Source organism: Perna viridis, chromosome 13 (assembly GCF_037379345.1).
Source record: "Perna viridis isolate PV_CMFRI_1.1 ecotype Kerala chromosome 13, ASM3737934v1, whole genome shotgun sequence".
Lineage (NCBI taxonomy): Eukaryota > Metazoa > Mollusca > Bivalvia > Mytilida > Mytilidae > Perna > Perna viridis.
Genome location: NC_142457.1, coordinates 16,234,677 through 16,259,461, shown reverse-complemented (window position 1 = coordinate 16,259,461; position 24,785 = coordinate 16,234,677). Strand labels below are relative to the sequence as shown.

Genomic DNA, 24,785 nt, shown 5'->3' with positions numbered 1-24,785 from the left:
TCCGAGTTGCTCATTTTTATTTGTTATTTTGTAATTATGATTTTAGTTACTTTATGTTCTTTGTTGTGTATGTCTGTTTGCCAGGTCTGGTCTTTGTCCCTGGATTACATTCCTTTGATTACCGCTATAACCTGGGTTCCCTTGATTACCCTTTCATGTATTCAATGATGGTTTGAATATAAAATCTGAAAATAAAGTATTAACCCAACTAATTAAATTCCTAAACTTCACAAGAATCCATACAAACAAAGTTTCATAGCTGGATCTGCAAAATGTACCACCAAACCTCTTTCAAAACTGTTAACTTCTATACTCACAACTGGCAAAGACGGTCTGCAGTCCTACCACAACACTTGTTACTCCCGTAGTGGTATTAATTCAATGTGCATCCTGAAAAATTCGAAAGATCTTTTGGAGACAATCAGTTCAAGACTATTAACTGAATATAATAGCATTATAACCTATGATTTTTCAACACTGTATACTTCTATTCCCAATACTCAGTTAAAATCCTGACTTAAAAACATTATACATCGTTGTTTTTCCAAAAAAAGATGGTACACGAAGATAAAAATATACAGTTCTTGGTAGAGATTATCATATTGTGTAAGAAATAATTCCAAATCATAGTCCAACTATTCATGATGTTTCCAAAATCCTGGAATTTTTAATCGACAACATATTTGTCTAGTATGGTGGATTTTTTTTTTTTCAACAAATGGTCGGCATTCTAATGAGAACAAATTGAGCTCCTTTGCTTTCTGACATATTCCTTCACTCTTATGATGCTGATTTTATAGCTGATGTGATCAGAAAGAAAGAATATCGCTTTGCTAGATCCTTCAATCTCGGTTTCCGCTATATAGACGACGTATTATCTTTAAACAATTCTTATTTCCGATATTTGATACATCGCATCTACACATAAGAACTTGAGATAAAGATACTACAGACACTGTGAAGTCAGCCTCATATCTTGACCTACACTTAGAAATCGATGGTAAAGGAAAACTATTGACCAAACGTTACGACAAACGTGATGACTTTTCATTCCGAATTGTCAATTTTCCATTCATCTGTGGCAACATCCCTTTGGCTCCTGCGTACGGAATGTTCATATCACAACTCATACTCTAACAAATAGGCTTCTAGAACAGGGTTATGTTGCTACAAGATTTATGTCATCACTACAGAAGTTTTATGGTCGTCATCATAAACTCGTGGATCGTTATGCTGTATCCATCAGCACCATGAAAACTGATTTATTCAACGTGTCATAGTTTTCCTTTCTTCGTTTGTCTACCCCGGACTTGACTTTTTATGAGCAACTAGGCGGGTGTTTCTAGAAAAGCAGAGAACGCTTACCCTACCGGTGCACCTGGTCGATGCTCCGAGTTTTTAGTGGAGTCCGAGTTGCTCATTTACTTTTGTTACTTTGTATGTATGATTTTCGTTACTTTATGTTCTTTGTTGTGTATGTCTGTTTTCCATGTCTGGTGTTTGTCCCTGGATAACATTCTTTTGATTACCGCTATAACCTTGGTTCCGTTGATTACTCTTTGTAGAGGAGATTATGTGGACTCGTGAAGCGAGTCCTGCGCCTCGCACCGCGAAGTGCTATCAACTTTTATAGTCAGTAATCAAATAAAAAAAAACTTTGACTTAAACAGTGCTTATTTGTTTAAAATTTATGAACACCCCCTGGCTACGGATGTTGTAAAGATATGTATTTCGCTTAAATTACTAATTTTGGTCCTATTGACAATGTGTGTTACAACATCTATTGCTGTGAGGTTGTTCAATGTTCTCAAAAGGGAGACCTATCTGCGGACGACAATGCACCAATAGCACCTCTCAGCTGTAGCCTTCTGCATAGATTTTATAGTCAATTGTAACGAGTCCGTGTTTCTGAATCGGAGACTGAGTAATATTACATTATGTTCAATGCTAATAGGCGCAGGACTCGCTTCGCGGGTCCACATAACCTCATCTACAAACTCCTGCCTACGATCCTGTTTACGTCGTCATCGTCTATAAATGTTTTATAATTCTTATTATAAGCATGATATATTGTTGGCCATGAAAATTATGGGTGTAAACTTTATTTTCAAACTTCATATTCAAACCATCATTAATTACATAAAATTAAGAATAAATATGGAGAAAAAAAAACAAAAAAACAAACAAACAAACCCACAAACTGCTTTAATCCATCATTTTACGTAAAAGTTACATAAATGAATTGATTGACGATGTACATGTATAAAAAATATTTGATCTATCAAAACTATCGAAACATGGTATAAATATGATCCAAATTTATGAACTACCACAGATAGCACCATCCCAGCTCACTGAACAATTAAGTCGTATTCAGATTTGAAAGGGAAAATTGACTTTACTAGATAAATACGAAGTCTGCTATACTGTCATATATTTGGCATATTCCAATTAGATTGCTGCTTTATGTTTTATTTTCAATGGCTATCATTGTAGTTTATAAATATAATTAGCAAAAATTACGCCTGATTCTTTAATACATAACTTTAAGTGGTTTAATGTAATACAAATGTTGTTTTTGTTTTCATAGCCTTTTTAAAACCATTTGTTCTAAGACATACTATTCGGCATTTTCTTGGAGTTTTCATTTCTTTGGTGATCGTCGTTTGTGTTAAACTCAAAAATCAATATTTAACTCCAATTCTAGCGTTACTATTATCATTAAGATATATTCGTCATAGATGATAAAAGTTTTCTTTATTATCAGTAGAACTTCTGAATTGTTTTGATATACATACTTAAATTATATATATATTAAATTAATTAAAATACGTTTACCACCGATAAAATCGGAATCCCTGGCCAATTTAAGGAGGTAGACCCAGGAAAAGGGATATCACTCTTGAAATCAATGATATGTTTGTATCATTCAAATTATTTCAAGCTTTCCTTTGAAACAGAATAAAATTATATATTTACTTTGATGTTTACATGAAATTGTACAAGATTATTAGATTTACGTCCCTTACCCTAGTTCTACCTCCTTAAAACCAATGCTGAAACCTAAAGAAAAAGATTTTAAGAATATTGAAAAAGGTAATAAAAAAATTACCAAATGATAAACTCTAGGCAATTGTATCTTTGATTGTCACTCCAAGCACAAACAGTTATTATTGAAAACCATAGATGGATACTATTTTTTACAGAAGGAAGACAACTGTAGTTTTCCTCACCGCCTTGCTCAGCTTCGCTGCCGCCGAATTTGGAGAAAAAGGATGCACTCCAGGATATGTCCTTCGTAACTACTTCGAAAGGCAAAAAAATTTCTAAGGGGCTTGAAAATCAAGCTTTCGGGGGATATGGTTACGGTCTTGGAAGAGGACTCAAACTTGGCGGAGGATAAGGACTCGCTGGAAGTCTTGGATATGGTTATGGTGGTGCTGTTGGTGGACTTGGAGGATATGGTGGATACGGATATGGAGCCAGTGGTTACGGTGGATATGGATATAGGAAACCATGTGAGTAAACAAGAATAAACGAAATATGCACAACTTCGGAAATTAAGTAACACTCCAGCTAAGAATCATACAAAATGTGATTCATGGGCAAAAATCCTATTTCTATTTTTTTTCATTTTTGATGTTTTGCTTGACTTGTCGCAGTGAACAGAAATTAACATTCAGATTTTCAAATAACCCGTGTTTTCTATGAGATAAAAAAATATATAGAATGCAGTGTAGATTTTATAAGTAATGGAGATAAAATCTATTGGATTTTCAATGTTGATTATCCCCTAAGAGTAGACGAATTTTAAGGAATAATTACACATTTTAAAGTATACATCCATAAAACAACTTAAATACAAAAAATGAAATTTTGCAAAATATCAGTCACATATGACGGTGAGATACATTTTCTTTTGCATTGTTATTCTCTGGTAATACATTAACGTACCGACAGGCCTTCAATTGTTTGCGTATTGTCTTTCAAATGTTTTTTGGCTCAAATATGGGGTAGATCCAGTAAAATATGTTATATTAACCATTAAATTGAAGAACTCTATTCCTGAACTTATACATATATTTAGCATTTATTTGGTATCTATTTAATAAATTTTAGTGATTAAAGATTAGCTATTAGTCGATTCTGTTTTTTTTTTTACTTTTTCAGAACGAAGAGCAGGACATATTTGTCCTTTGTGAATGGTAACGAAAATAAAAGACAAGTTCATTATTTTGAATATATAATTTGTAAAAAAAAAAAAAAAAAAAAAAAAAAAAAAGTTACTACAGCAAGAAACGCTCAACAGCAATGATGCAGAAAATTGTTGTTCTTGATCTTTGTTCGTAAAAGAAACAATTTTGATTTTTATTATACAAGTACACTAAACACAAATGAAACTACAGATTTTACACAGCACAAGTATAATATTATATGAGATGTAGCAGATGAGCCTAAAAAAATGAGAAAAAAATTAAGAAAGATTGTAGAGAGACAAACTTGTACATATACATGTAGTCGGTGTATTATGCCTTACATTTTTTTCATAGGTGTTATTCAAGTTACGGAAAATTGTAAACCCGCTCAATCGATCATTTGAATAATAGACAGTAATAACAGATGCCTAAATCAAGTTTTAAGATTGATATCAGAAATAGTTATTAGTCATAAGTTTTTTGTTAATTGATATATCTTGCTAATAACGTAATCATACATGTATTAGTAAACACAAGTTGAAAATACATATATTAACATGTTTCCTCTCGATGCAGCTATTTGCTTATTCAATTTCAAAATGTGTTGGTCATTGTTGTAAACACATAATGAAAATTCCCGTAAATTCGTATCATCTTTTTCGTATAAAACAAAAGAAGTGTTTTTGCCAGCTGTTTCAAACGTTAATATCCGGAAAAAAACGAAGTAAACTAAGAATGTTCGATAAAACAGCCCTCCAGCAAAAAAGATTCTCCTTTTTTCTGTCAATGGTAATTAATACTGTAATGAGTTACCTAACATATTTGAAAATATTTACAGGGGAAGGGGCGATCCCATAAGATTACTCTGGAAATAGGATTTAAACATATCTATATATTTATGAGAATTACAATGACTCCTTTATAAAATAGTTACTTGATTCAAATTTAGATTCTGTCCGTCGATCTGTCTGCTTTATTAAGGTGTTTGGTAAACGGTAGCTCATATTTTGTCACCAAAAAGACTCAAATTCTGAGGATGCTTATTGCAAATCAATAATTGCAACGGATACAAAAAGACAATAATGAGACATGATCAACACATCCATGGTTACTTCAGTAATGTTTAACGAAAATGCATTAAAATTATCTATTTTCATTAAAATCTGGAAATGTTGTTTATATCCTTGCGAGCCTGACGCCACTAGATTTTGAAAATACACAATTAGTGCTTTTCAAAATGATTTCCTAGAAAATCGGTATATGTGTTTCTACAGGTAAAAGTAGTAACATATTGAAAAATTAATTACTGCTTTGTTACATATAACTCTATGTTCATAAATCGTACAATGTATTCTTAAACTATGACAAAAAATATTTTTAAATAAGTAATGTCGTGGATTTTGAGTAGGATTCTAGTTTTGATCTTTGTAATATGTTATCGAATTTTACTTCAAGCCAGAGAATTGAGGTGTAACAACAGACATAATTATCACATCAAATCACAAAATATGGCGTATGATATAACATGAAGTGAAATAAGTTCAAACCGTTTATTTTCGAAAATATGATCTGCTACATATTTAAATTATTTTACTGATATAGTAAATAATCGGCAATTTCAGACTTGTTGTCATCTATCTTAAAATTGAAATCGTAGATATATGTACTTATCTGTCGCATTGCATCCATGTTCTTTGTAAAGTGTGGTGATTTTGACAGACACCCTTGCTTTGTATGTTAATGTTCTGTTTTGTACATTTATTGTTGACCAACAAAGGACGAACAGTTGCAACACATCTAATTATTTGTTTAAGATCCTTAACATCCTAATGATCATGATCAGAATATCTCGTTTGGCTGTATGATTGGAGTGTGACTAAATATGTTTCACAGTATATACATATACTTATCAGATTCTTCATTGTAATGTATAAATGCTACAAAGTTTGTTTTCCACAATATTTGAAGGTCAAACTTATACATGCTGTATTTTTATATCTGGGCCGAATTTGGGTAAGTTATTAATATTAAATCTCAGATTAAATGTAAATTTATTTCGAGAAATATTGACAAAGAACACTTAAATGGGGTAAACTGCCTTCTTTCCTAAATTTAAACGCCCAAATCCTTCATTCTCCCATTCACCTAGCACAATTACTCATGTGTTCTTCCCGATACATTTTCAACATCGGTCTGTACGTTATTAACATTGATATTGTTTGGTGGAAAGAAAAAAAAAACTGATTACTTTTAACTAAGTTAAAAAATAATTTTCTGATTTTGATGAAACTTGTTCATTTTCAGTGTGTGGTAAATTGATTTCAATGTCCAGTTTTTTTTTTGTTTTTTGTTTTTGTTTTGTTTCGTTTTGTTTTGTTTTGTTTTGTTTTTGTTTTTGTTTTTGTTTTTGTTTTTTTTTGTTTTTGTCTCATTTCCTGGTTTATGGGATGCCGTAAAAAGATAAACAAAAGGGATATTGTAACGGAGACTTGGATTTCAGCCCCTGAATGTAAATCGAGGAATATCTAAGTGTTAATATTATATTTCCAAACTTTTATTTTATTTAATATTAATATTATTATTTTGTTTGCAATGATTTAGCAAAGTGTGTATTTGGAATGAAGAAAATAAATACGATATTTCGTTTTTTGTAAAATGTATTTTATAGGGGATTCTACAGGGAAATAAGAGGATGGTATACATTATATGATATAAACATATTGTTTTCTGATATATTTAGGAACTTCAATTTAAGTAAATGTCTTGAGTGTCTTAATGAAGACATGATATAACACCTTAATTGTTGTTTTATTTGAGTTGATGAAAGTCTCATGAACGTTATATACACCTCTTTACTATTAATTAAAACATGACAAAGACGTCTAAACACATTTCTGAAAAAAAATATGATTAAAATAATACCACAAACTATGAGTTTACAGAGCAATTCTGTAAGGAAGACCCTTTTACTGGCCGTGTTGGTCGTTATTGCATTGAACTTTCTTTTCACCATCTGGTCTTATGACTTTCGTGATGCTATGGTATAAGTAGTTTTTATCAAATGTTCATCAATGTTATCGAATATCATGTATGCATCGTTTCCTGAGCAGTTGCAAAACAGTATCGTTATGCGACGCGATATCTATTTACGGGAAAACTCTTCTTTATGGTATGTCAGTTAATTAAAATGACAAAAGAAATATGACTGAGGCATGTAACGTACCATGGTCGGGTTAAAGACATTGACGACTTAAGCACGTTTAAGACTTATGATTTGAATCGAGAATACCACAATGTTCGTTCATCATCTTTGTTTATGTAGTTGTTTTGTAATCATTTTTTAATCATTGACAAATTGGTGTGTCACTAAACAAGTCCGCCTCAAACCCTAAATATACTTTTTAATTCATTCAAACACAATTTATGTGAAGAAAGGAACTTTCACACATGTAGGTACATAAATGGGAAAAAGAAAGAAAAAGCAAAAAAAAATGTACTTGACCAATCATAGCACTTTGAATACATGTAGCATGAGTGGGTTTCAAACTTGAGATTCATCTCTTGAGTCGAAGTCACGTTTATAGATATCACAAACAAAATCCTGTTCCTATGGTTCTATCGTCTTTGGAACGATATTTCCACGATATGAAATGTATTGCTTTAAACCACTGTAATAGTAGATTTGTTTTAAGACATTCTTGAAACTCTTTCATGTTTTTATTTGCCCACGATAATGTGTTGATAAACAATGAATATGAACATTTTTCATCCATCAAATGAATTGATAAAAGTGAATGTAAAAAGTTTCCTTATAAAATCAATGACAAAATATTCTGATTCTACGTTTTGTTATATTTTTGCAATTATTGTACTCATGACTTTTAATTACAAAGTACACAACTACCGACCTTAAACATATGTTGAAGACTCAAAAACATTGCAGTTTTTTTTTCTTAGGCATGAACATAGGAATAAGGAGAAAGATATCGTATAGGCTGTCTTTAATTTAATGTCGTGGAATGACAGAATCTGCCAGGAAGTAAGTTTCTATTTCAAATGGTACTTATCTTAATCTAAACCAGTAGTTTTTTATGTTCATTTGTACATAGATGTATATTTTTGACTAAAATGTAAGTATTCCACTGATGATTGATATTTATTGGAAATGGCTATGCACAATATGTTGTGTAACTTTTTAGTGTTCAAATACTTTTTGTAGGCATGATGTTACCCCTTTTACATTTGGTTTGATTGTCCTTTCATTAACATCGTGCACACCTTTTTACCTTACAGGACAAGTCATCTGTACATCTTAAACATACTTTTTAATTGATTCAAACAAAGATCATTCATAAAAGAAGTACATGGAATGCAAAGAAAAAACGGAACAAAAGAAACCAAAACAATAACAATAACAAAAAACAAGAAAAAAAATTGACATGATCAATCATAACATTCTTCCATTATCATTATATAAGCGAGTTGATTTACGTTACACTTTTGAATTTTTGATCCATCAAAACATTTGAAACTTGATATATGAAATATGACCACAGCAGTAATTTCTTGATTATGTTATTTGATTGAATTTGCCTGAACTGCACACATGTTGAACTTTTAACTTCCCCGACAGCATTAGTAAAAATGATTTTATTTCTGATATATTAATGTGATAATGTCATGGTTTTAGGTTCAGGTGGATATATCAATCCTGGAGAAATGTCTCGACTGACAGTTCCCGATATGTCAGATGACTACAGATTGAGTGGTAGCGAATCATAACATTGAGTCTTAATTTAATTGAGTAGTGTTTCGTTCATGTCGAAAAGAAGAACGAATGGACTATAAGTGGACCAATCAACTAAAAGTCACAAAAAGTTACGATCAAATAGATACGATGATACGAAGAATAAGATTAATTTTATTATTTAAGCTCCTTTCCAGTAACCATGAACAAACGCATATGATTTATCCATGGCTCATCAAGAATGCATCGTCACTATAATTGAACAGTCTAAAGCGTTAATGAAGTCGAAAGCTTTGATAAATTAGTAAACAAAAATATTGATACTCTTGAATTATAAAACATTAGTCAATTTTTGACGACATACATATTGTTTGTTCAATAAATATTGGAAAGGACAATATTACATTTGTCTTACAGTCAGTTAAATTATATAAAATTAAAAAATCCTCATTAATACACACACCATCGAATGAGAATTGTTATACTCATTTTAGATACGAGCTTTGACCTGGATTCACCATTTTACCCGACACCAAATTCATTGGCAAAAGAAGCTTTAGCAGATATCAGAACAGACCAAGTGGAACAAAATGAAATAAATGACCCAATTTACTCGCGTACAAGAGTACCGAGACTATATAGAGATGATCAAAATTCCCAAAAGCACAGGGAATGGGCAATCGCGCTTATTCTGGTGGGAGTTTTCACAAGAATGATCAAGTAATTGTTATCAATAAGGCAGTCAACAAAACATCTGTCATTGAAACAAGGTGATTACCTTCAACAACAAGCAATGGGTCAGTGACCAATCAAGGTATAACTTAATTGAAATCGTAGGTTAAACCAATTGAAAACATCAAAAAAATAAAACAACATTTTGATTTTGAAGTTTATAGTAGATTCAATTACAATAAAAGTGATTAAACTTACAACTTAAATACCACATTAATGTTCAAATTGTTTAGTGAAGAGATTTTTTTTCGGTATTAACTGAAGTCGAATAGAATACTCTATTAATGACACCGGTCACCGACAACAACGTGACTTCGACTCAAGAGATGAATCTCAAGTTTGAAACCGACTCATGCTACATGTATTCAAAGTACTATGATTGATCAAGTATATTTGTTTTGTTTTTTCTTTCTTTTTTTCCCATTTATGTACCTACATATGTTAAAGTTCCTTTCTTCACATAAATTGTGTTTGAATGAATTAAAAAAGTATATTTAAGGGTTTGAAGCGGACTTGTTTAGTGACACACCACTTTGTCAATGAGTAAAGAATGATTACAAAACAACTACATAAACAAAGATGATGAACGAACATTGTGGTATTCTCGATTCAAATCATAAGTCTCAAACGTGCTTAAGTCGTCAATGTCCCGGTCATGGTACGTTACATGCCTCAGTCATATTTCTTGTGTCATTTTAATTAACTGACATACCATAAAGAAGAGTTTTCCCGTAAATAGATATCGCGTCGCATAACGATACTGTTTTGCAACTGCTCAGGAAACGATGCATACATGATATTCGATAACATTGATGAACATTTGATAAAAACTACTTATTCCAGAGGATCACCAAAGTCATAAGACCAGCTGGTGAAAAGAAAGTTCAATGCAATAACGACCACCATGGCCAGCAAAAGGGTCTTCCTTATAGAATTGCTCTGTAAACTCATAGTTTGTGGTATTATTTTAATCGTATTTTTTTTCAGAAATTGGTTTAGACGTCTTTGTCATGTTTTAATTAATAGTAAAGAGGTGTATATAACGTTCATGAGACTTTCATCAACTCAAATAAAACAACAATTAAGGTGTTATATCATGTCTTCATTAAGACACTCGAGACATTTACTTAAATTGAAGTTCCTAAAGATATCAGAAAACAATCTTTTTATATCATTTAATATATAACATCCTCTTATTTCCCTGTAGAATCCCCTACAAAATACATTTTACAACAACAAAACATCGTATTTATTTTCTTCATTTCAAATATACACTTTGTTTAAATGAATGCAAACAAAATAATAATAATAATAATATTAAATAAAATAAAAATTTGGAAATACAATATTAACACTAAGATATTCCTCGATTCACATTCAGGAGCTGAAATCCCAAGTCTCCGTTACAATATCCCTTTTGTTTATCTTTTTATGGCATCTCATAAACCAGGAAATGAGAAAAAAAAATAAAAAACAAAAACAAACACAAACACAAAAAAAAAAAAAACACAAAAAAAAAAACAAAAAAAAAAAAAAACTGGACATTGAAATCAATTTACCACACACTGAAAATGAACAAGTTTCATCAAAATCAGAAAATTATTTTTTAACTTAGTTAAAAGTAATCATAGGATTTTTTTGTTTCTTTCCACCAAACAATATCAATGTTTCTGACGTACAGACAGATGTAGAAAATGTATCGGGAAGAACACATGAGGAATTATGCTAGGGGAATGGGAGAATGAAGGATTTGGGCGTTTAAATTTAGGAAAGAAGGCAGTTTACCCCATTGAAGCGTTCTTAGTCAATATTTCTCGAAAACAATTTACATTTCATCTGAGATTAAATATTAATAACTTACCCAAATTCGGCCCAGATATAAAATACAGCATGTATAAGTTTGACCTTCAAATATTGTGGAAAACAAACACTGTAGCATTTATACATTACAATGAAGAATCTGATAGGTATATGTATATACTGTGAAAAATATTTAGTCACACTCCAATCATACAGCCAAACGAGATATTCTGATCATGATCATTAGGATGTTAAGGATCTTAAACAAATAATTAGATGTGCTGCAACTGTTCGTCCTTTGTTTGTCAACAATAAATGTACAAAACACAACATTAACATACAAAGCAAGGGTGTCTGTCAAAATCACCACACTTTATAAAGAACATGGAGGCAATGCCACAGATAAGTACATATATCTACGATTTCAATTTTAAGATGGATGACAACAAGTCTGAAATTGCCGATTATTTACTGTATCAGCAAAACAACTTATATATGTAGCCGATCATATTTTCGAAAATAAACGGATTGAACTTATTTCACTTCATGTTATATCATACGCCATATTTTGTGATTTGATGTGATAATTATGTCTGTTGTTACACCTCAATTCTCTGGCTTGAAGTAAAATTCGATAACATATTACAAAGATCAAAACTAGAATCCTACTCAAAATCTACGATATCACTTATTTAAAAATACTTTTTGGCATAGTTTAAGAATGCATTGTACGATTTATGAACATAGAGTTATATGTAACAAAGCAGTAATTAATTGTTCAGTATGTTACTATTTTTACCTATAGAAACACATATACCGATTTTCTAGGAAATCATTTTGAAAAGCACTAATTGTGTATTTTCAAAATCTAGTGGCGTCAGGCTCGCAAGGATATAAACACTATTTCCAGATTTTAATGGAAATAGATAATTTTAATGCATTTACGTTAAACATTACTGAAGTAACCATGGATATGTGTTTATCATGTCTCATTATTGTCTTTTTGTATCCGTTGCAATTATTGATTTGCAATAAGCATCCTCAGAATTTGAGTCTTTTTGGTGACAAAATATGAGCTACCGTTTACCAAACACCTTAATAAAGCAGACAGATCGACGGACAGAATCTAAATTTGAGTCAAGTAACTATTTTATAAAGGAGTCATTGTAATTCTCATAAATATATAGATATGTTTAAATCCTATTTCCAGAGTAATCATATGGGATCGACCCTTCCCCCGTAAATATTTTCAAATATGTTAGGTAACTCATTACAGTATTAATTACCATTGACAGAAAAAAGGAGAGGCTTTTTTGCTGGAGGGCTGTTTTATCGAACATTCTTAGTTTACTTCGTTATTTTCCGGATATGAGCGATTGAAACAGCTGGCAAAAACATTTCTTTTGTTTTATACGAAAAATATGATACGAATTTACGGGAATTTTCATTATGTGTTTACAACAATGACCAACACATTTCGAAATTGAATAAGCAAATAGCTGCATCGAGAGGAAACATGTTGATATATGTATTTTCAACTTGTGTTTACTAATACATGTATGATTACGTTTATAGCAAGATATATCAATTAACAAAAAAGTTATGACAAATAACTATTTATGATATCAATCTTAAAACTTGATTTAGGCATCTATTATTACTGTCTATTTTTCAAATGATCGATTGAGCGGGTTTACAATTTTCCGTAACTTGAATAACACCTATGAAAAAAATGTAAGGCATAATATACCGACTACATGTATATGTACAAGTTTGTCTCTCTACAATCTTTCTTATTTTTTTTCTCAATGTTTTAGGGGAAGAGGTAGGCTCATCTGCTACATCACATATAATATTATACTTGTGCTGTGTAAAATCTGTAGTTTCATTTGTTTTTAGTGTACTTGTATAATAAAAATCTAAATTGTTTCTTTTACGAACAAAGATCAAGAACAACAATTTTCTGCATCATTGCTGTTGAGCGTTTCTCGCTGAAGTAACTTTTTTTTTTTCAATATTATATATTCAAAATAATGAGCTTGTCTTTTATTTTCGTTGCCATTCACAAATGACAAATATGTCCTGCTCTTTGTTCTGACAAAGTAAAAAAAAAAAAAAACAAAATCGACTAATAGCTAATCTTTAATCACTAAAATTTCTTAAATAGATACCAAATAAATGCTAAATAGATGTATAAGTTAAGGAATACAGTTCTTCAATTTAATGGTAATTATAACATATTTTACTTGATCTACCCCATATTTGAGCCAATAAAACATTTGAAAGACAATACGCAAATAATTGAATGTCGGTACGTTAATGTATTACCAAAGAATAACAATGCAAAAGAAAATGTATCTCACCGTCATATGTGACTGATATTTTGTTCCTCAAATTATTCAGTATATAATAAACTGATAATAACTGCAAATTTCATTTTTTGTATTTAAGTTGTTTTATGGATGTATACTTTAAAATGTGTAATTATTCCTTAAAATTCGTCTGCTCTTAGGGGATAATCAACATTGAAAATCCAATAGATTTTATCTCCATTACTTATAAAATCTACACTGCATTCTATATATTTTTATCTCATAGAAACACGGGTTATTTGAAAATCTGAATGTTAATTTCTGTTCACTGTGACAAGTCAAGCAAAACATCAAAATTGAAAAAATAGAAATAGGCTTTTTGCCCATGAATCACATTTTTTATGATTCTTAGCTGGAGTGTTACTTAATTTCCGAAGTTGTGCATATTTCGTTTATTCTTGTTTACTCACATGGTTTCCTATATCCATATCCACCGTAACCTCTGGCTCCATATCCCTATCCACCATAACCAAGTCCACCAACAGCACCACCATAACCATATCCAAGACCTCCAACAAGTCCTTATCCTCCGCCAAGTTTGAGTCCTCTTCCAAGACCGTAACCATATCCCCCGAAAGCTTGATTTTCAAGACCCTTAGAAAATTGTTGCCTTTCGAAGTAATTACGAAGGACATCCTGGAGTGCATCCTTTTCCTCCAAATTCGGCGGCAGCGAAGCTGAGCAAAGCGGTGAGGAAAACTAGAGTTGACTTCATTCTGTAAAAAATAACATCCATCTATGGTTTTCAATAATAACTGTTTGTGCTTGGAGTGACAATCAAAGATACAATTGCCTAAAGTTTATCACTTTGGTAATTTATTTATTACCTTTTTTTTTTCAATATTCTTAAAACCTTTTTTTTAGGTTTCAGCATTGGTTTTAAGGAGGAAGAACTAGGGTAAGGGACGTAAATCTAATAATATTGTACAATTTCATGTAAACACCAAAGTAACTGAATAATTTTATTCTGTTTCAAAGGAAAGCTTGAAATAATTTAAATGATACCAACATGTCATTGATTTCAAGAGTTATATCCCTTTTCCTGGGTCTACCTCCTTAAATTGGCCAGGGATTCCGATTTTATCGGTGGTAAACGTATTTTAATGAATTTAATATACATATAATTTAAGTATGTATATCAAAACAATTCAGAAGTTCTACTGATAATAAAAAAAAACTTTTTTTATCATCTATGACTAATATAACTTAATGATAATAGTAACGCTAGAATTGGAGTTAAATATTGATTTTTGAGTTTAACACAAACGACGATCACCAAAGAAATGAAAACTCCAAGAAAATGCCGAATAGTATGTCTTAGAACAATTGGTTTTAAAAAGGCTATGAAAACGAAAACAATACTTGTATTACATTAAACCACTTAAAGGTATGTATTAAAGAATCAGGCGTAATTTTTGCTAATTATATTTATAAACTACAATGATAGCCATTGAAAATAAAACATAAAGCAGCAATCTAATTGGAATATGCCAAATATATGACAGTATAGCAGACTTCTTATTTATCTAGTAAAGTCAATTTTCCCTTTCAAATCTGAATACCACTTAATTGTTCAGTAAGCTGGGATGGTGCTATCTGTGGTAGTTCATAAATTTGGATCATATTGATACCATGTTTCGATAGTTTTGTTTTTTTTCTCCATATTTATTCTTAATTTTAAGTAATTAATGATGGTTTGAATATGAAATTTGAAAATAAAGTTTACACCCATAATTTTAATGGCCAACAATATATCATGCTTATAATAAGAATTATAAAACATTTATAGACGATGACGACGTAAATAGGATCGTAGGCAGGAGTATGTAGATGAGGTTATGTGGACCCGCGAAGCGAGTCCTGCGCCTATTAGCATTTGACATAATGTAATATTACTCAATCTCCGATTCAGAAACACGGACTCGTTACAATTGACTATAAAATCTGTGCATAAGGCTACAGCTGAGAGGTGCTATTGGTGCATTGTCGTCCGCAGATAGGTCTCCCTTTTGAGAACATTGAACAACCTCACAGCAATAGATGTTGTAGCACACATTGTCAATAGGACCAAAATTAGTAATTTAAGCGAAATACATATCTTTACAACACCCGTAGCCAGGGGGTGTACATAAGTTTGGTATGAATTCTCTCCCTTTAAAACAAATAAGCACTGTTTAAGTCAAAGTTTTTTTTTATTTGATTACTGACTATAAAAGTCGATAGCACTTCGCGGTGCGAGACGCAGGACTCGCTTCACGAGTCCACACAATCCCCTCTACAAAGAGTACGGAACCAAGGTTATAGCGGTAATCAAAATAGTGTTATCCAGGGACAAACACCAGACATGGAAAACAGACATACACAACAAAGAACATAAAGTAACGAAAATCATACATACAAAGTAACAAAAGTAAATGAGCAACTCGGACTCCACTAAAACCTGGGAGCATCGACCAGGTGCACCGGTAGGGTAAGCGTTCTCTGCTTTTCTAGAAACACCCGCCGAGTTGCTCATAAAAAGTCGAGTCCGGGGTAGACAAACGAGGAAAGGAAAACTATGACACGTTGAATAGATCAGTTTTCATGGTGCTGATGGATACAGCATAACGATCAACGAGTTTATAATGACGACCATAAAACTTCTGTAGTGATGACATAAATCTTGTAGCAACATAACCCTGTTCCAGAAGCCTATTTGTTAGAGTTCTAACGCGATACAAAAAGTGTGTGTACTTTCGGCAAGCTCTGGGCGAACGTATGAGTTGTGATATGAACATTCCGTACGCAGGGGCCAAAGGGATGTTGCCACAGATGAAAGGAAAGTTGACAATTCGGAATGAAAAGTCATCACGTTTGTCGTAATGTTTGGTCAATAGTTTTCCTTTACCATCGATTTCTAAGTGTAGGTCAAGATATGAGGCAGACTTCACAGTGTCTGTAGTATCCTTTATCTCAAGTTCTTATGTGTAGATGCGATGTATCAAATATCGGAAATTAGGATTGTTTAAAGATAATACGTCGTCTATATAGTGGAAACTGAGATTGAAGGATCTAGCCAAACGATATTCTTTCTTTCTGATCACATCAGCTATAAAGTCAGCATCATAAGAGTGACGGAATATGTCAGAAAGCAAAGGAGCACAATTTGTTCTCATTAGAATGCCGACCATTTGTTGAAAAAAACGTCCACCACACAAGAAAAATATGTTGTCGATTAGAAATTTCAGCATTTTGTAAACATCTTCCTCTGTATAGTTGGACTATGATTTGGAATTATTTCTTACACAATATAATAATCTCTACCAAGAACTGTATATTTTTATCTTCGTGTACCATCTTTTTTGGAAAAACAACGATGTATAATGTTTTTAAGTCAGGATTTTAACTGAGTATTTGGAATAGAAGTATACAGTGTTGAAAAATCATAGGTTATAATGCTATTATATTTAGTTAATAGTCTTGAACTGATTGTCTCCAAAAGATCTTTCGAATTTTTCAGGATGCACATTGAATTAATACCACTACGGGAGTAACAAGTGTTGTGGTAGGACTGCAGACCGTCTTTGCCAGTTGTGAGTATAGAAGTTAACAGTTTTGAAAGAGGTTTGGTGGTACATTTTGCAGATCCAGCTTTGAACTTTGTATGGATTCTTGTGAAGTTTAGGAATTTAATTAGTTGGGTTAATACTTTATTTTCAGATTTTATATTCAAACCATCATTAAATACATGAAAAGGTAATCAAAGGAACCCAGGTTATAGCGGTAATCAAAGGAATGTAATCCAGGGACAAAGACCAAACAGAAATACACAACAAAGAACATAAAGTAACTAAAATCATACATACAAAATAACAAATGAAAATTAGCAACTCGGACTCCACTAAAAACTGGGAGCATGGACCAAGTGCATGATGGCGACCATAAAATTTTTGTAATGATGACTTTAACCTTGTAGCACCAAAACCCCGTTCCAGATGAATATTTGTTTGAAAAATAAAAACGGGAAAAAAAGAAGAAAAAACTAAACACGCAAACCGCTTTAATCCATCATTATACGTAAAAAGTTTATAAGTGAATTGATTGACGATGTACATGTATAAAAATATTTGATCCATCAAAACAATCGAAACATGGTATAAATATGATCCAAATTTATGAACTACCAAGAGATAGCACCACCCAAGCTTACAAAACAGGTAAGTGGTATTCAGATTTCAAAGGAAAAATTGACTTTACTAGATAAATACTACGTCTGCTATACTGTCATATATTTGGCATTTTCCTATTACTTTGGTGCTTCATGTTTTATGGCAAAGACTTATTTTTCTATGGCTGTCATTGTTGTTCATAAATATAACGGGCAAACATAACGCCTGTTTTTTGAATGCATAACTTTAAGTGTTTAATGTAATACAACTACTGTTTTTGTTTTGATAGCCTTTTTTAAAAATGTTTATTCAAAAACATACTATTTGGCATTTTCTTGCAGTTTTCATCTCTCGGGTGACTTTCGTTTGTGTTAGAATATATACTGTATATTCAATCAATTAAAATCCGTTTACCACCGATACAATCGGAATCCCTGGTCAATTTAAGGAGGTAGACCTAGGCAAAGGGACATAACTCTTGAAATAAATGATATGCTTGTAACATTTTAAATTTCACCAAAATATTTCAAATTTTCCTTCGAGAAAGAATAAAATCATTCAGTTACTTTGATGTTTACATGAAATTGTATAAAATGTGTAAGATTTACATCCTTTACCCTAGGTCTACCTTCTTAAGTTACTGTCTATACTACACCCTTATCCTAGGTCTACCTCCTTAAGTTACTGTCTATACTACAGTTACAAAAATGTTGACTCTTCTGAAACTAATGCTGAAACCCAAAGAAGAAGATTTGAAGAATATTTAAAAAAAAGGGTAATAGATAAATCACCAAAGTGACAAACTCTAGGCAATTGTATCTTTGATTGCAACTCCAAGCACAAACAGTTATTATTGGAAACCATATATTATTTTTTACAGAATGAAGACAACTCTAGTTTTCCTCACCGCTTTGCTCAGCTTTGCTGCCGCCGAATATGGCCGACAAGGATACACTCCAGGATATATCCTTCGTAACTACTTCGAAAGGCAACAATTTTCTAAGGGTCTTGAAAATCAAGCTTTCGGGGGATATGGTTACGGTCTTGGAGGAGGACTCGGCGGAGGATATGGACTAGTTGGAGGTCTTGGATATGGCTATGGAGGTGCTGTTGGTGGACTTGGAGGATATGGTGGATACGGATATGGAGCCAGTGGTTACGGTGGATATGGATATAAGAAACCATGTGAGTAAACAAGAATAAACGAAATATACACTACTTTAGAAATTAAGTAACACTCCAGCTAAGAATGATGCAAAATGTCATTCATGGGCAAAAAGTCTACACATTTTCATTTTTGATGTTTAGCTTGAATTACCAAAGTAAAGAAATTAAAATTCAGTTTTTCATATAACCCGTGTTTAGGAGATAAAACATATGTAGAATTCACTGTAGATTTTAGAAGTAAGGGAGATAACTCTGTGAATGCCACTCAAATATGATACAAACTATTTGATTTTCAATGTTGATTATCCCCTAAGGGCAGGCACATTTTAAGGAATAATTACACATTTTAAAGTGTAGATCCACAAAAAAATGCTTAATTACAAAAATTGAAATATGTTGTTTTTGGGGGCTGTATCACATCTTTCAGATTTTGCATCATTCTTACAAAGACAGCTACTCAAGTTGATGTGAATTTTCTTGAAATATTTATTATATACTGAGTATTTTGAACAACAAAATATTAGTCAAATATGACGGTGAGATACTGAGATACCCTTTCTTTTGCAGTGTTACTCTCTTGTAATGCATTACCGTACCTACAGACATTCAACTATTTGCGTGTTGTCTTTCAATTTTTTTTTTTCGGCTCAAATATGTTATATTAACAAATTATAAAAACTACTCTTCCTGAATTAATACAGACATTTTGCATTGATCTATGTGCCTTTTTCTTTCAGTTTATTAATGGTGGAGAACATCTTAATTACTAAATACATCTTAATGTTGAAAAAAATGATTTTAGTTAATTTATGTTCTTTTTTGTGTATGTCTGTTTTCCATGTCTTGTCTTTGTCCCTGGATTACATTCTTTTGATTACCGCTATAACCTTGGTTCCCTTGATTACTCTTTGAATGAAGGGTTTCTAAAAGATCTTTCAAATCGTTTAGGATCCACATTGAATTAGTACCACTACGGGAGTAACAAGTGTTGTGGTAAGGCTTGGGACCCTCGTTGACAACGGTGAGTCTAGAAGTTAAAAGTTTTGAATGAGGTTTGTTGATACATTTGCAGATCTAGCTATGCAACGTTTTTGTATGGATTTTTGGGAAGGTTAGGAATCCAGGACAAAGACGGTAAATCACAATCATCGTCTTGGGTAGAGCGACCAAAAGAGGATACAGAGATTTATGGTTATCCACTATCACTTCTTTGGAGAGCGTAGTGGTAGTATAGGTCTTATCAATCTTGTTATTGTCTACGTCTACCTCTAATAATAAACAATTGATGTAATATGTTTTTCAGACAGAGACAATGTTGTTTTGGGCTTTGCCTGCTGGTACGACAACATGTTTGTCATGTATAGTAGACAATGTTTGTGCTACATCGGGGTATTTGATAATGATGTCGCATTGACAATCAATGATCTATTATATTTCTGTTTTGCATTTTTTTATTTGTTTCTGGTTTTGTTGATCTTTTCATACCACGTTTCATGCATTCCCATATTTAAGTAGATGTATAATTAGTATTTCGAAAGTTTACAGGACAGTATAGTACGTAAAGTCCACGAGACACGCAATTATAAACACAGGATAAACGCAAACATATTGTATCGTTTGGCATCATAACAACATTACTGTTAATATTTATATGTACAAACACATGACCATTTTTACGATTGAATTGTCTCCAATAGATCGCTTCATACATAAATGAATATTGCAATTTTCGTTTCATGTAAGTAACTTGCCTTCATCTAACACGTTGTTAAGTTTCAATAAAGAATGTATACAACGGCAAAAATAAAAACTGTAGAAACTTAAGAATCTCTAACATTTCATGTGTTAGTCAAAATTATAATATTTGTTTTTGGGCTTCACTTTTCAAATTGTATGAAGCTGCGCTGTCTGTGTACATCATTAAAGCCTTTTTTTGCAAGTGCAAATAAAGGAAGTTGCCACAGATCTAGAATAGTGTAGTGTATTGACAAAGATACATCAGAGCTTAATCAAGCTGGTCTGATCCGACAAGAATAATATCGTTTGGCTAGATCCTTCAATCTCAGTTGCCGCTATATAGATGACGTATAATAGTTAAACAATCCATCCAAGTTTCGGAGATTTGAGGTTACAGACCACCAATTCAACCAATGAGCATTTGGAACGTACGCAAAAATAGTCCTGCGCAGAAATTACCCCTGTTCCTCATAGTGCTGTGAAAAAAGTTCTCATCTCATTTACAAAATTTAAACAGTTTCTGAAAGGAAAAACATTTCTGTACATTTTATAGGTGCATTTTGCTTCTTGTGATCTGAAGCCTAATTTCCATAATGATTACTAAATATATCCCTACCTTGTGAAAACACTGGGATTTCCTATGCTATTTATAGACACTTCACTTCCGGTAACCAGTACTGCACTGCAAGTCTGCTAACCCCACATGCCATTCTGAGGATTGTGAGCTGACATATGTAGAATCATGCTGATATATAGCCTCTGCAGGTTAAAGTTAAGGTAAAGTCCAGAGAAGCCATTGAATATTGTGAAATTAGCATAGAAGCCTATGGGAAGTGGAATTAGTGGTTTTTAGCCTTAATACATTGCATCTACCCCAAAGAACTTGCTTATTGAATTTTCATATTACAACTCATACAAATGTACGTTATGCAAGATCTTGCCGTCAATATGTAGGCTTTTTGTATCACGCTATCAGGCTTCTGGAACAGGGTTAATTTGCTTCAAAATTGAAATTATCACTACAGACGTTTTATGGTCGTCATCGTGAACTCCTTGATCGTTATGGTGTATCCATATTTACCATGAAAACTGATTTGTTCAACGTTTCACTGCTTTCCTTTCCTCTTTTTTCTACCCCGGACTTGAGTATGCATGAACAACTCGGTGGGTGTTTCTACAAAAGCAGAGGACGCTTACTCTACCGGTGCGTCTGGTCCATGCTCACAGTTTTATGTGGAGTCCGAGTTGGTCACTAACTTTTGTTACTTTGTATGTATTGTTTTAGTTACTTTATGTTCTTTATTGTGTTCGTCTGTTTTCCATGTCTGGTCTTTGTCCCTGGATAACGTTCTTTTGATTTCCGCTGTATTCTTATTTCCCTTGATCACTCTTCCATATACTTCGGGTACATTGGGTTAAAATGTCATTGAAATACACCAGAAATGAATACTTCAACAGCAGATAACTCTTTAAAGAATAAATGACGCTTGGATTGAAAGCAAGTCAACGTCGTTTAGATGTTTCAAATATGCTTCTTACCTGAATTTAAATACTACATATAGGGTATTACTTGCATAATTGTTTTTTTTAATATAATACCCTTGTCTTTTAGAGCAAAGTGTACTCTTTCTATGGTACTACCCGTGTTTGGCATAGGTATATCCATTTATCCATTCTTTTTTTCCGATTTATATACCTACATAAGTGAACGTTAAATCGTGCTTAATTCGTCAATTTTGTTAACCCGACCAAGGTACGTTACATGCCTCGGTCATATTTCTTGTGTCAATTTAATTCACTGACATACCATAGAGAAGAGTCTTCCCGTAAATAGATATCGCGTTTTGCAACTGTTCGGGAAACGATGCATACATAACATTTGATAACATTGATGAACGTTTGGTAAAATCTGCTTAATTCAGAGCATCACGAAAGTTCATAGAACCAGCTGGTGAAAAGAAAATTCAATACAATAACGACCAACATGGCCAGTAAAAGGGTCTTCCTTATAAGATTGCGTTGTAAACTCCAACTGTGTGGTATTATTTTAATCATATTTTTTTCAGAAATTGGTTTAGACGTCTTTGTCATTTTTTCATGAATAGTTAATAGGTGTATATAACGTTCATGAGGCTTTCATCAACTCAAATAAAACAAGAAATCTAGGAGTTATGTCATGTCTTTATTAAGGCACTCGAAACACTTACTTAAATTCAAGTTCCTAAAGATATCAGCCCAATATTTTTTAGAAAGTATACATTTAAACAGCTTTGGAGTGGCTTAAACAATCTCTTTACGTCATATAATGTATACCATCCTTTGTAGAAACCCTATAAAATACATTTTTTAAAACATCGTATTTATTTTCTTATCAAATATTAACACATTTTGTTCAAATCAATACAAAAAAAATATAATTTCGAAATATAATATTAACACTTAAATATTCCCCGATTCACATTCAGGGATTGGAATCCCAAGCCTGTGATACAATATACCTTTTGTTTATCTTTTGCCGCATCCCATAAACCGGAAAATGAGACGTTTATACCTCACAAGGAATGGACAAGTTGCGTTAATATAGTCAAAAATATGGTCTTTTAAAATGGACATTGATATCAACTTACCACACACTGAAATTAAACAAGTTTCATTAAAACCATAAAATGATTATTTTAACTAAGTTAAAAGTAATCATAGTACTTTTTTTCAGCAAACAATATCAATGTTTATGACGCACAGAGCGATGTTGAAAAGAACATGTGGAGAAGAACACATGAGGAATTGTGCAGGGGGAATGGGAGAATGACGCTTTTAAATTTAGGAAAAAAAGGAAGTTTACCCCATTGAGGCGCTCTTTGTCAATATTTTTTGTTCTAAATCAATTTACATTTAATCTGAGATTTCATATTAATAACTTACCCAAATTCGGCCCAGATATAAAAATACAGCATGTATAAGTTTGACCTTCAAATATTGTGAATAACAAATAATGTAGCATTTATACATTACAATGAAGAATCTGATAAGTATATATATATACATACTGTGAAAATATTTAGTCACACTCGAATCACACAGCCAAAGATAAATTCTGATCATCATCATAAGGATGTTGAGAATCTTAAACAAATAATTAGATGTGCTTCAATTGTTCATCTTTTGTTTGTTTTCATTTTGTCAACAATAAAAATACAAAATACAACATTAACATACAAAACAAAGGTGTCAAAATCGTCACACTTTACAAAGAACATGGAGGCAATGCGACAGATAAGTACATATATCTACGTTAGCAATTTTAAGCTGGATGACAACAAGTCTGAAATTTCCGATTATCTAAATCGGACTATATCAGTGAATTAATTTTAAATATGTAGCAGATCATACTTTGGAAAATAAACGGTTTGAACTATTTCACTACATGTTATATCATACGCCGTATTGCGAGATTTGTGATTGAATGTGATAATTATGTCTGTCGTTACACCTCAATTCTCTGGCTCGAAGTAAAATTCGATAACATATTACAAAGATCAAAACTATAATCCTACTCAAAAACTACGACATTATTTATTTAAACATAATTTTTTTGTCATAGTTTAAGAATGCATTGTATCTTTTATGAAAATAGAGTTATATGCACAAAGCAGCAATTAATTGTTCAGTATGCTACTACTTTTACTTATTATAGAAACACATATACCGATTTTCTAGGAAATCATTTTTAAAAGCACTAATTGTGTATTTTCAAAATCTAGTGGCGTCAGGCTCGCAAGGATATAAACAATATTTCCAGATTTTAATGAAAATATATATTTTTTAATGACATTTACGTTAAACATTACTGAAGTGCATGCAGGAAGGCAAATTGAAAAGAAGGTCA

General features: G+C 32.1%; 1 protein-coding gene across 2 annotated transcripts; it reads left to right on the top strand.

Annotated features, from left to right (window-relative positions):
• The first annotated feature begins 17,960 nt into the window (after positions 1–17,960).
• Positions 17,961–20,453, top strand: LOC148599739 (uncharacterized). 2 transcript variants are annotated; one of them, XM_088558334.1, is made up of 3 exons: positions 17,961–18,043; positions 18,876–19,180; positions 20,235–20,453. In XM_088558334.1, exons 2-3 carry the CDS (start codon positions 18,877–18,879, stop codon positions 20,276–20,278), a joined length of 348 nt encoding a protein of 115 aa, XP_088414460.1. In that variant the 5' UTR covers positions 17,961–18,043; position 18,876; the 3' UTR covers positions 20,279–20,453. The 2 variants fall into 2 exon arrangements, with proteins under 2 accessions (XP_088414460.1, XP_088414461.1); XM_088558335.1 differs by lacking the exon at positions 20,235–20,453 and adding an exon at positions 19,900–19,968.
• Positions 20,454–24,785: the final 4,332 nt, after the last annotated feature.